The sequence below is a fragment of the Ictidomys tridecemlineatus genome, chromosome 12, assembly GCF_052094955.1.
Source record: "Ictidomys tridecemlineatus isolate mIctTri1 chromosome 12, mIctTri1.hap1, whole genome shotgun sequence".
Taxonomy (NCBI): domain Eukaryota; kingdom Metazoa; phylum Chordata; class Mammalia; order Rodentia; family Sciuridae; genus Ictidomys; species Ictidomys tridecemlineatus.
Window position 1 is genome coordinate 92,541,934 of NC_135488.1, and position 13,137 is coordinate 92,555,070.

The 13,137-nt window shown below is 34.2% G+C and overlaps 1 protein-coding gene across 3 annotated transcripts in view; it reads left to right on the top strand.

Moving 5' to 3' along the window:
- The first annotated feature begins 15 nt into the window (after positions 1-15).
- Positions 16-13,137, top strand: part of Heatr5b (HEAT repeat containing 5B) — an 81,259-nt gene continuing 68,137 nt past the window's right edge. For 2 of the 3 annotated variants that reach the window (XM_078029385.1, XM_078029386.1), the window contains exons 1-7: positions 16-133; positions 962-1,109; positions 4,032-4,243; positions 5,330-5,438; positions 7,071-7,220; positions 10,708-10,879; positions 12,334-12,491. In XM_078029385.1, the coding sequence (XP_077885511.1) occupies positions 984-1,109; positions 4,032-4,243; positions 5,330-5,438; positions 7,071-7,220; positions 10,708-10,879; positions 12,334-12,491 (927 nt within the window). In that variant the 5' untranslated portion in view covers positions 16-133; positions 962-983. The remainder of the gene's footprint in view (positions 134-961; positions 1,110-4,031; positions 4,244-5,329; positions 5,439-7,070; positions 7,221-10,707; positions 10,880-12,333; positions 12,492-13,137) is intronic. The other variant, XM_078029387.1, reaches the window with a different exon arrangement.

Genomic DNA, 13,137 nt, shown 5'->3' on the forward strand with positions numbered 1-13,137 from the left:
GGAACAGTGTCTCGCGCACGCGCTCTCCCCTCGCTTCCTGCGGGCAAGAGAGCGGGAGGCGGGGCATCCGGGTCCCTTGGCGACTGCTTCAGCCCCGGGAGCTCAGCTGATGCGGCCTCTGCCAGACTTGGAGGTGAGGCCGTACCCCTCGCCGCCAAAGCATGCACGTTGACACGCACACACACCCCTTCGCCCCCAGACGTTTTCAGAGGAATGGAGAGGAAATTCCCGTTCGTAATGAACGTTTTCTCTTCTGGCCCGGGCTGTGTTCCGAGCCACCGCCTCGAGGGGTTGACAGCTCCAGGAACCCTGCGACGCGGGGTTGACAGCTTGAGGAGGCCTGGCACGTCGTTTTGCATTTTCCCCAGGCCCGGCGCTGCGCTGCGCTCCTCCCAGCAGCCGGGTGAACCCAGACCCCAAGCGCACGAGGCCTCTGCCGGCTGCATTCACGGGCCGCCGGTGTTGTCACGGACGCTCGGGCCGCGGGGACCTACCTTCCCGCGCCCGCCCCACTCTCGTAGGAAGCTTGGGAAGCATGCTGTTTGGGGTCTTTTTGCTGGAACAGGTGCTGCGGGAAGGGGTGAAGGCGCTGTACACGAACTGTGGACAGGAAAAAAGGCTTGGTAGAGTAGTAAGGCTGGCCGCAGTGCTTGATACTGGTGATTTCGTTTTCTTATAGAAGCTAGTATCTGTGGGTTCTTCTGGAGTAATGCCTTTTTTGCAATGATTAATTTTTCTCCCCCCTCTCCCTTTTTCATTCTTCCTCATTAAGCACCGTTTTTAAATTTTGTTCGTACCTTTGTCCTTTCAAAGTTGGTTCTCTGGTTGTGCTGTCAAAGAAGTTATGTTTTTCCCCAACAGAAATAAGAAATAAAGCCATACTTCCAGTGGTTGCATTCATTAAGCTTGATTTTTAACATTTAAAAAATCCTTACATGCATTTTTAATCTGTTAATTTAAGGTGTGAATTACAAACTTCAGTAATGGAGTTAGCCCACAGTTTATTGCTAAACGAAGAAGCTTTGGCTCAAATCACTGAAGCAAAGAGACCAGTTTTTATCTTTGAATGGCTGCGATTTCTTGATAAAGTCTTGGTTGCTGCTAACAAGGTATGATATTGCTTTATTTCCAATTGGATTAACAGGTAGGGGCTAATAAAGCAAATCATTTTGGAAAGGTTGTAGGTCACTTAGGGAACTCAAGAATGTAACACTAATGGGAATTTTTTGTCTGTCCTTTTTCTGTTTTGTGGCAAACTTCAGCTCATCGCTGACTTCATTTCTCTATCTAGTCAGCTAAGTGTGATTGGAGAAAAACATAGCTATGTGATTAGTATCACTTTAAAGTCATCATCAGCAACTGCTAGTAAGTTTCAGCACTATTGGTAATCCCAGTATCTTTACTTTTCTCTCTGAGAAGTTAATAATAGGCTTTTATTTTTTCTGGTTTTCTCTTCCTACTACATAGTCTCTTTGATTCAAGTTTATTGTTTGTATGTTTTATTTTCTTTGTTTAAAATTAGGTGCTTTTATCAGATGGTGATGACCTTCCATTGTCTGCTTAAATTTTAGAATGAGCTGTGAAAAGTCTTCTGGTAAGGGTGAATTTTGTTAACTGGATTTCGTGTTAGGCTAGTTTGCTTCCTGTCCTTAGTATCTCAGGTTTCTCCAGGCTGGTCATTCCCCCAGAAGACTTACTCTAATGACTGGGAATTTATGGGTGGTTATCTAGGCTGTAGGAACTAGGGAAGAAGACTGAAGACTTCAGCATTTGGTATGTAAACTTTTACTCAATTTCTCTATTTTTGGTACAGTTAACTCAGCCCTTAACTGTGCCTAGCCTCCTCTACTCCAGAGATACAATACCTTACTCTTTCCAGAGAATAAGCCTCTGGTCTTTTTCTAGAATGGGAAAGAGAAATAAAATCTTATAGTTTCTTAAAAAAACTCAACCATTCCCTCCATTTCCAAATGCATCTTGACTACTGCTGCAGAAGCACCTAGGGCTTTGGGTGCTCTGTGTAGATTGTGTAAATTTCTGTGTGTATAAACTGTGTAAATTTCTTCTCAACTTTCCCTATTGGAAAGACTTGGCTTCTAAATTTTGTGTTGATTCTTTTCCTGTTTTCTTTGCTCTTTTGGATTTGTGCAGCTTTTTTTTTTTTTTTTTTTTTTTTGGTAGCCCATTAGTCTGAGTTTAATGGAGTTTCTAGAGAGGCAGTTAATATATGGATTTACTTGCAATCTTCAACTAGAAATTTCTGTTTTCTCTTAAACTTCACGCAACTAGATATTTGTTTTCTTCCCTCTCACAACTATCATGGATCTCACATTGTCCAAAACAATGGTCTGTATTCTATTTTATTTGATCCATCTTCACCTTTTGATATAGGTGATACTCTACCCTAAAACACGTAAAACATTTTTTATTTTGTGGCCAAGTTGACATATTCAAGAGTATATAAAACATATCTAAATTATAAAATATAATAATAGGAATATCTGTGAACCTTCCACTCAAATTAAAAAATACTTTGTTTTACTTAGCATACTTTGTGTTCAGTTCTTCCTACTAGTGGCCTCCCAAAACACCATTTTCTTTTAGTTCCCTCCTACTTCACAAGCTTCTAATTCTCTTTTGTTGGCTTTTTTTAGTCCTTGGCATTCTTTTTTTCTCCTATGTTTACTTACTTTTTCCGTGATAGCATCTAATCTTAAAATTTCTACTGCTGTCTCCCACATATCCAACTGCCTACTGTACTTCATTTGTGTTTAAAAAGCATCTCAAATTTAACATATCTGAGCCAGATTCTTTATTTACCTTCCCAAATGTGCCCTTTCCCCAGTGTTCTCCACATCAGGAAATGACCATTTTATTTTCTGCTTGCTTAGGCCAAATACTTCAGAGTTATTCTTTCTTTCTTTCTTTTCTCAAACTTCACATCATATTCAGCAGCAAATCTCATGGGTTTTATCCACAAATATACCCAGAATTCATTTATTTCTCATCATCTACCTCTTAAATTATCTCTTATCTGATTATTGCAGCAGCTTCTTAATTGCTTACCATACATATACTGTATTAGAGTATTCTCAGTTCACCAGTCAGAGTGAGCCTGTGAAAACATTTAGATTATGACCCTCCTCTACTTACAACCCTCACTCAGAATAAGATACAACATTCTTACAGTGGTGAACGTTATACTACACAATAACGGTCCCTGCTGACTTCATTTCCTCCTACTTTTTCTAACTCCGATCCAGCTGCACTGGCCTTCTTGCTGTCCTCAGGTATACTAAGCATGCTTCACCCTCAAAGCCTTTGCACTTTTGTTCCCTCTGCCTGCAGTGTTCTTCCCCAGAAACTGGCATTGCTCACTCCTTCAGGTTTCAGAGAGTTCTTTTCTAACTAATATATATATATAAAACAGCACTTATACCATTCATTTGTTTACTCAATAAATTCTGTCCCTCCCCAGTAAAATGTGAACTTCATAAGGACAGGGACTTTGTATTGTCCATTGTTGCACCCCAGTGCCTAGGATAGTGCATGGCATGCAGTAAGTGCACAGTTGAATTTTTTAAATACATGAATTGATTCTAAGTATTGATTACGAGTAGGTATGGGTTTTATGTTCTGTTGCCTAGGTGTCTTCAGAGTTTTTTTAGTTTCCTTTACTGAGCTATAACTATTTGGATTCTAAGACATCAATTGTCCATATATCCAATATTTTGCATCCTTTGTTGGTTTATTTCTTAGTAAATTGGCCTGGAAACTTTTTGGATTAGGGATGTTACTTTTATTGGAGGCTAACTTTTTGGCATTGAAGGGAAATGAAGGAGATTTAATATAAGAAAGAATGGATCATTTTTTACTAAACTTTTCCCTATCTTAAAAGTTTTCACTTATGATTTATATTTAATACAGATTTTAGAGTGCCTTAAGTGTTAAGTATTTTGAATCTTAATTAAAAATAATGATCGGTATAAGAAAAAATGATAATGTTCTTTTGGATTTTTTTTTAATAACAGACTGATGTAAAGGAAAAACAGAAAAAACTTGTTGAACAGTTAACTGGATTGATAAGTAGTTCACCTGGACCACCTACAAGGAAATTATTAGCTAAAAATCTTGCAGCCCTTTATAGCATTGGGGATACTTTTACAGTTTTTCAAACACTTGATAAATGTAATGACATTATCAGAAATAAAGATGACACTGCAGCCTACTTACCAACAAAATTGTAAGTACTAACTTGACAGGGACTCCTCAACTTTTGTGTCTTATTTCAAGGTAACTTAGTAAGAGATGGTTCACCATAGAGACTCCCAGTGGGTGGACATGCTGCTGACAATGAAAGTGTTAAGTAGATCTGGGGAAGGAGCTCTCCTTCCACATATCCATCCATGGGAGGGAAAATGCCACCCAAGTAAGAGTAGTAACAGTGTGGGGAACAGCTTTGTCAAGGAAAGCTTCTCAAAGAACCATACTTAAGGAATGGGGTTAATGTGGGAAGAGGAAAGGTGAATGTGATAGACCCAAGGTCAGCATGTTTTCTGGAAAAGGCCAGATAGTAATTATTTTCAGCATGTGCAGTATACATCTCTGTAACAACTGCTCCCTTCTGTCATAGTATGTACATGTATGAATATGACTATCTTTCCATAAAATATTATTTACAAAAACAGGTGGCAGTCTGGTTGGTGGCCAGATTTGGCTACTGGTTGTAGTTTACCAACACGTTTTGTAGGTAAAGGGAACTTCTAATTGGAAAAAAAGATGAGGAGGAAGGGGAAAATAATGAGTTCAGTTTGGGGCATGCCAGCTTGATAGCACAAGTGGTGATAACCAAGTAACAGTTTATAGTAAGCAGTTGAAATCCTGGTCTCATATCATAGATCTGAGTTGAGTATGTAGTTTTGGTGAGCAGAGAATAGAGATTTGGGAGTAGGTTGAACACTTCAATATAGATAAAGCTACCTTTTGATAAGAGAAGATGGATATGGATACAACTCTAGAGAACACCAACATTCAAGGGTTTGGGGGATATGGAGAGATTATGGTGAACCTAGAAGCTGATTTTTAAATCTGTTCTCAACTGCATTGATACTATGTTTTGAGTTGTTTGGAATGACACAGTTCTCAAAAGATTTTATGGGAGATTAGAGAATTCTAGTGCTTTCTAATTTATTTTGGAGTTTAAAACTGTGTTAATAATTTGATGATTTAATTTTCCACCACTTAGCGAATGCACACATAATTTTGTAGTTCTGGTTAAGTCAAATTATATAGTTAACCTAAACAATAACCAGTGAAAATATTCCCACAGGGCTGCAGTTGCTTGTGTTGGAGCATTTTATGAAAAAATGGGGAGAATGTTAGGTAGTGCATTTCCAGAAACAGTAAATAATCTTCTGAAATCTCTGAAAAGTGCAGAGGTAAGTTTCACCATGAAAGTTATTTGATATTTTGCTTGTGACAAGAGTTAGATGTCAGTTAATATGTTAGTTTTTTTTTCTGTCTCTGTGGTACTCATATTGCTTAGCAAGAAAGTAATTTCAAATTATTACTTAGCCTTTTTTTTCAAAATATTTTAGTTATCAATGGACGTTTATTTTATTCATTTATTTATATGCAGTACTGAGAATTGAACCCTGTGCCTCACACATGTGAGGCAAGTGCTGTACACTCAGCCACAATCCCAGCCCTGTCCTTTCTTTTAATTTATGTTACCTTAAAGTTCAGAGGGAAGGGAAAAAAAATGCTCTCTTGTCAAATAATAGGTTTGCCTCCTATTTTTTTATTTAGCCCTATTTTTGAATTGCTATTTTATTTTTTGTGCCATACCTAATGTCTTAATTTTCTATGAGTGCCATAATAAAATACAATAGACTGCATGGCTTAAAATAACAGAAATTTCTTACCTCCCAGTTCTGGAGTCTAGAAATCTGAAATCAAGTGTCAGCAGGGCCATGCTTCCTCTGAAGGCTCTAGGGAAGAATCTGTTCTTTCCTTTTTAGCTTCTCCTGGTAGCCAGAAATCCCTGGCCTTCCTTGAAATCCTTCCTTCCAGAAATCTCTGCCTCCTTTGTTGTATATAAATTCTTCTCTTTTTACAAGAGTACCTGTCTTTGAGCCAGTGTGACCTCATCTTTTTTTTTTTAATTTCATCTACAAAGATCCAGTTTGCAAATAGTCCTATTTATCTGTAGCAGACTTGAACTTATTTTTGAAGGATGCACAGTTTAACCCATGACAGCTAATATCAAGTAAAAATATTTGTTTTGGTAGATCAGTTTGATGTTACTTTCCTGAATTCCTTGTGAACTTCATGCTAACTAAAACTAGATTAAGTCCAAGACACTCTCAGTTTAATTACTTTGTCCAAGAAATGAAAATCTTCTGGAATAATATCTCTTCTGGTAACTTTTTGTGTATTTATTAAACACTAATTGAGGACATATTGTTTGTGAGGCTTTTGGTGTACAAAAATGAATAAGACATGGTCCCTGACCTGAAGAATATTATAGTCCAGTGGAAGAGATATGTGTATGAGCAGTATTGTGATATACCATGATTGGTACATAAGAATAAGCATTATGCGAGTATAGAAGGAGTTTAAGTTAGTCAAAAGAAGACGAGGGTTTGTCATATTTCTGTAACAGGTTTTTAAAACTGGATTGAATGTTTTCTTCTTCCTCTTTTGAATGGTTTATATTATTTCTTAACTATTTTTATTGAATCTTGTGTATTCTGAAGGCTTGGACCCTTGAGATATGGTATCTATCTTCATGTTCTTGTTTTATTGCACTTTAATATATCATGGAAAAATTGAAATATTTGCTTGTAACAATTTTTTAGAAGACAATATTTAGTTGAAGTTAATAATAATTATCATTTCAGGTATTTTCTGGAATACTTAATTTTATTTTAATTTTCATTATTTAGTTTTACAATTTGGTGGTACGATCATTAGGCCCAGAGAACTGTTGTATCTTGGTGTGTTCTTGTTTAAACATGGAATTAATTTTGTTCTATAGTTTTAAAGCTTTGCCTTATGTACACATATAGTCTCAAGGGAGAAGTGAAATCTTAATGAGTCTACAGAAAGTTCTGAATGGATTAGGAGGTGCAGCAGCTTCCTCTCATCGTGATATTTACAAGAATGCCAGATCCCTCTTAACAGACAGATCGATGGCTGTTAGATGTGCGGTGGCCAAGGTTTGTACTCAACCAATTTGAAATGCTTATTCTTATCTTGCTTATTTTTAAATAATTCATGATTTTTTAAAAAACATATTAAATTATGATAGCGTGTTTTTGTTCTTTTGGATTAGTTTCATTTTCTAGATTACATATGAATGAAATCATGTGGTATATGTACTTTTTGTATGTAGATGTATTCTGGTTTCTTTTATACAGCATAATTATTTTTAGATTTAGCTATGTGATGCATGTTATTAATAGTTCATACCTTTTTTGAGTAGTATTTTATTGTATGGATATACCACATTTATTTGTGGCTTCACCTGTTAAGAACCTTTGGGTAGCTTCCTGTGTACAAGTTTTTGCATGGACTTATACTTTCATTTCACTTAGATATTACTATATCTTATAGTAGATTTAGTTTAACTTTTTAAGAAATTGCCCAATTATTTTACAAAGTAGTTGTGCCATTTTACATTTCTACCATTTTGTACTCTGAGAGAGAGAATTCTACATCCTTTTTCTCCTCATCATAATTTGTCATTTGGAGTCTTTAATTTTAGTCATACTAATAGATACATATAGGTGGCTTTAATATGTATTTCTTTAGTGACTAATGATAAGCATGTTTTGGGGTGTTTGCCATGCATATCTTCTTTAAAGATTCAAATCTTTTGCCTATTGTTTTATTCAGTTTGTTTTTTTATTCCTGAGTTTTGAAAATGATTTATAGATTCTTTTTAAAATTTTTTTTGTAGTTGTAGATGGACAGAATGCCTTTATTTTATTTATTTATTTTTATATGTTGGTAAGGATTGAATCCAGCACCTCATATGTACTAGGCTAGCACTCTGCCACTGAGCTACAGCCCCAGCTCTGGAGATTCTTTATGTATTCCTTACCAGATATATGATTTGCAGATATTTTCTTCCAGTCAGTGGACTGTTTTTTCATTCTTATTTTATTATTATTATTATTTTTATACTAGGGATTGAACCCAGGGGCACTTTACTACTTAACTACATCCTTAGCCTTTTTTATTTCTAGACAAGGTCTTACTTAAATTGCCCAGGCTGGCCTTGAACTTGTGATCCTCTTGCCTCAGCCTCCCTAGTAGCTTGGATTATAAATGTGTGCCACCATACCTGGCTTAAATAGTGCCTTTTTAAGAATAAAAATTTTGGAACTTTGTCAAAGTCCAATTTATAAATTTTTCTTATATGGATTGTGCTTTCTGTGTTGGTGTACTTGAGAAAAATTTTCCTAATCCAAGCTTTCTCCTATATTTTCCTTCTAGAAGTTTGATAGTGTTACATTTAAATAAATGATCCATTTTGAGTTAACTTTTATATATGGTGCAAGGAATAAATCAAAGTTATTTTTTCCCCATGTAGATATTTACTTGTTACCACACCATATTGAAAAGCATATGTTTTCTTCACTAAATTACCTTTACATCTTTGTTGAAAATCAGTTGTCCATATGTGTATTGGTCTTTTTTGGGAATAGTTTTAATCTATTTGCCTATCTTCATGCCAACTGCAATTTTATAAATTACACTACCTTCATAATAAGTCTTAAAATCAGGTAGTGTTGACTCTCTGTTCTTTTTAAAAATTCTTTTGCCTATTTTAGGTGCTTTGCATTTTCATGTGAACTTTAGAATTAACTTATTAGTGTCTACAAAAGTAGCATGATTACATGCATTTGCCACTGTGCCCAGCTGTATATTAATTTTATACCTACTAACGTTACTGAACAGACTTAATAGTTTGATCCGTTTTCTAAAGCCTGTTATGTAGACCATTATGTTGTTTATAAATACTGTTTTCTTTTTCAGTATCTATGCTTTTATTTCTTTTTCTTGTCTTATTGCACCGACCAGATCCCTTGTTAAATGGAAAACATGAGAGCAAACATCCTTGTCTTATTCCAGATCTTAAGGGAAAAGCATTCAGTCCTTTACCATTAAATATGACATTAAATGTAGGTTTTTGTAGATGGCCCTTTATCAGTTTGAGGAAGTGATTTCTATTCCTAGCTTGCCAAAGTCTTAATTGGGAATGGATCAAATGCCTTTTTTTCTTATCCTATGATTTTTCTTTAATCAAATGCCTTTGTTTTAAATTCGTTTTCTTGTGTTGTTGCTCTTCTCTAGCCAAAGTTTTACTTTAAGGTAATTATAGATTCATATGAAATTATAAGAAAAAATAGATCTTTATAAACCTTTACCAGATTCCCAATGGTAATATCTTACAAAAACATAGTACTGTGTAACAAGTGGGATATTGACTTTGATATAATACACTGAAGATATCCCCAGTTTTTCTTGTATTCCCTCAAATGCTTTTTTAGCATCTATAGAGATGATCATATGATTTTTTCTGTTTTAGTTTGCTAATATGGTGAGTTGTATTGATTGGTTTTAGAATTTTAGAATACCGATCTTGTGTTCTTAGGATAATTGTATTTGATCATGATGTATTATTCTTTTTGTATATTTTTGTCTTATAGTAGCAAACAGTTTAGCATTTTTGTTTCTTTGTTCATGAGTGCTATTGGTTTATAATTTTCTTCTTTGGTAGGATCTGTGTCATGTCACAGGATGAGGAAGAAAGTTCTCATTAATTTTCTGAAGAGTTTCTATAGAATTGGTATTATTTTTGCACTTAAACATTCAGTTGAATTCACCTCTGCAGTCATCTAGAGTTACAGTTTTCTTTGGGAGAAGATTTTGAATCATAATATCAGTTTTTAATGTAGACATTGGGCTCTTCAGGTTATTTCTTTCTTTTGAGTGAGTTGTCTGTTTCATTTAAGTTGTCAAATTTGTTGGCATGAAGTTGTTTATATATTTTCTCTTTGTCTTTTTCACATACGATGAATCTTTGATAATGTGATTTATTTCTTTCCCGATTTTGGTAATTTATGTCTTTTTTTTCCCCCCATCAGTCTGGCTAGAAAGTTGCCAAATTTATTATTATTCTCAAAGAAGCAGCTTTTGTCTCATTTCTATTATTTTTTTTTAGTTTTCTAGTTCATTGATTTTCTTTCTATATTATTTCTGTTTTCTGCTTACTTTGTGTTGAATTCACTCCTGTAAGAACAACTGTCTTTTACTGCCTGATGTACAGTGTATCAAACTGTTGTTTTGGGGCTGAGGTTGTGGCTCAGTGGTAGAGCACTTGCCTAGCACATGTGGAGCTCTGGATTCCATCCTCAGCACCACATAAAAATAAATAAGTAAATAAAATAAAGATATTGTGTACAACTACAAAAATAAATATTCTTTAAAAATAAAATAAAATAAAGGTACCATGTCCAACGACAATTAAAACAAAATATTAAAAGAAAAAAACAAAAAACCCCCATGTTCTTTCATATATTTTGTGTAGTTTTTTTTTTTGTTTGTTTATTTCAATAGAAATATCTCTATCTGGTTCTTGTTACTCCATCTCTGGAACCAGTAGTTCTAGGATGTAATTTTTGTTTTTAATTCTAGTGTCTACTAGAACTACAGAATGAAGCTGTCTTTATGTGGACTGCTGAACTGGAAAATATAGCCACTCTCTGCTTTAAGGCTTTGGAAAACTCAAATTATGGGGTACGAGTGGCAGTGTCTAAACTCTTAGGAACTGTCATGGCTACAGCATTGATGCCAAAGCAGGCAACAGGTATTATTTGCTAATGTCTGATTTAGACCATAACAGATATTTATTTGTAGTTTATGGAATGCTTCGTTCTAAATTGTTTAATATACATAAGGTGGTCACTTTAAAGAATTTAAGTTGTTGGATATCCTTCATAAAATGAAAAGAACCTAAAAGGCATTTTTCTTTATATAGTCAAGGCACTTTTTTTGTGATGATAATATACAAAAGTATAACTAACAATTATGCTGGACATAAAAGCAAATAAGATTTATTAAATGGTTTTGTGAAATGTTTAAGTAATTGGATCCTGACGCTTTTTGTGATGATTTCTCACTTTCAATCTCTAATAGATCGTCCTTTGTACCTCAGAATTAATCTTTGGTTTTTCTTGACCATAATTGTAAGCAGCATCAGACATCTTTAATTTTGCAAGGGGCTTCTGCTTTGCCTCATGGTTCCATAGAGATGTCTCAGGGAGGGTTGTGAATAGACACTGAGTGCTCCTAAACTGTGCTCTTCTCCCATCTCTATCTTTTGGTAGAGTAGAAAGAGATAAGATGTTATCAGTTCGGGTCCTAGCCTTTATATTTAAGCTTTGATTTCTTTTATCTTTAATGATAATTATTTCATTTGATGATGATGATGGTATTACATTTTTAAGTGCTAACTTTGTGGTAGGCACTGAACTAAGCATATTGCAGATTGCTTTATTTAATCCTCACAGAAGCCCTAGGAATTAAAAGTACTGTTATTTTAAAAAAGTTCTATTGTTTTATTGTAATTTTATAGATGAAGAAGTTGAGGCTTGGAGAGATTATATCACTTGTGTTCTAAAAAGTGTTGTATTGATAAGTGTCAGAACTGAAGTTCAAACTCAGGTAGTCAAATTCCAAATCCTACATATTTAACCATACACTTTATATCTCCTCTATGGAATTTTTGTGAGGATTATGTTTGTTACTTTTTAAATATGAAGCTGTGTACCAGAGATGGAAAGTAATTTGTATTACCAGTGGAATTTTAATCCTTTGGTGCTGTATTGGAAAGTCTCTTTGTGTCTACCCAGCTGGGAATAACAACAGTGATCAGTTAGCAGTATCTGCTGTGGACATACTTTGTCCTGGTTGTGTTACACATATTAAGTTTATCATCATCATTTGTCTCTTCTACATAGATTTATTGAATTGTTTTATATTCTGTTTAATATATTGTTTTATATGTTATATATAAAACATATATATTATATATTTTCTTAGCATTTTTTGCTTCAAGATTGAATTGAGGCTTATAAGTGTATTATACATATTAAGATTATAAGAAAACTGAATGACCCTATTCCTCCATCATAGTAAAGTACTCTTAAAAATAATTACTTAGATTTTAAAGTTAGAATATTAGAAATATGATTTAACTAATAGCAAAAAAATCTGCTCCAGAAATACATTTGCATATGAATTTACTTTTCTTCCTAAAAGTAATGCGTCAAAATGTGAAACGAGCAACATTTGATGAAGTCTTAGAACTTATGGCCACTGGATTTCTCCGTGGAGGGTCAGGTTTCTTAAAGAGTGGTGGAGAAATGTTAAAAGTTGGAGGATCTGTTAATCGTGAAGTAAGAGTTGGAGTTACACAGGTTTGTAATATACATTTATAAAAGAATCAAATCACTTGTGAAATTTCTTGGAAGACTCTTGTTAAGTAAAGCATACACAGTGAGATTTTTATTATTGTCTGTTTTCTTTCAAAATGTTTTTTTTTTCACAAGATTAATGAATTCATTCACATTCCAAATTGCATGCTTGTATGGAAATATAGATACTTAATGATGTGTAAATAAGTCTATGTCTACTGTGTTTATATGAATATCTAAAATTTCTTCCCAAATTTTACTTGGCTGTACATCAGATATAAAATAATTCAATTTTATTTGAAATCATATTTAGATATTCATAGCTTGAGGTAGCTACCATAGGTAGTTTGAGGCATTTTGATTTTAATGTTTTCTGGTGATGCTGTAGTTAAAAATATCGATTTATTCTTTGATTTGATTTACTGTCAATGATAAATTACCAATGTAATTATAAAATCAAATTTGACTTGAAATTATAGTTTCAAATAATAGCACCAAAGAAGATGTTGTGGTTTATGATCTGACAATAATTAACACCAAATAGATTAAATGGTCTTCATGATCTTAGTCAAATCACAACTGTATCTTTTCCTGAAAAAAGTATAAAGGGTAAGTAAACTATTTTTATCTTACAGAAAAAGCAAGTATA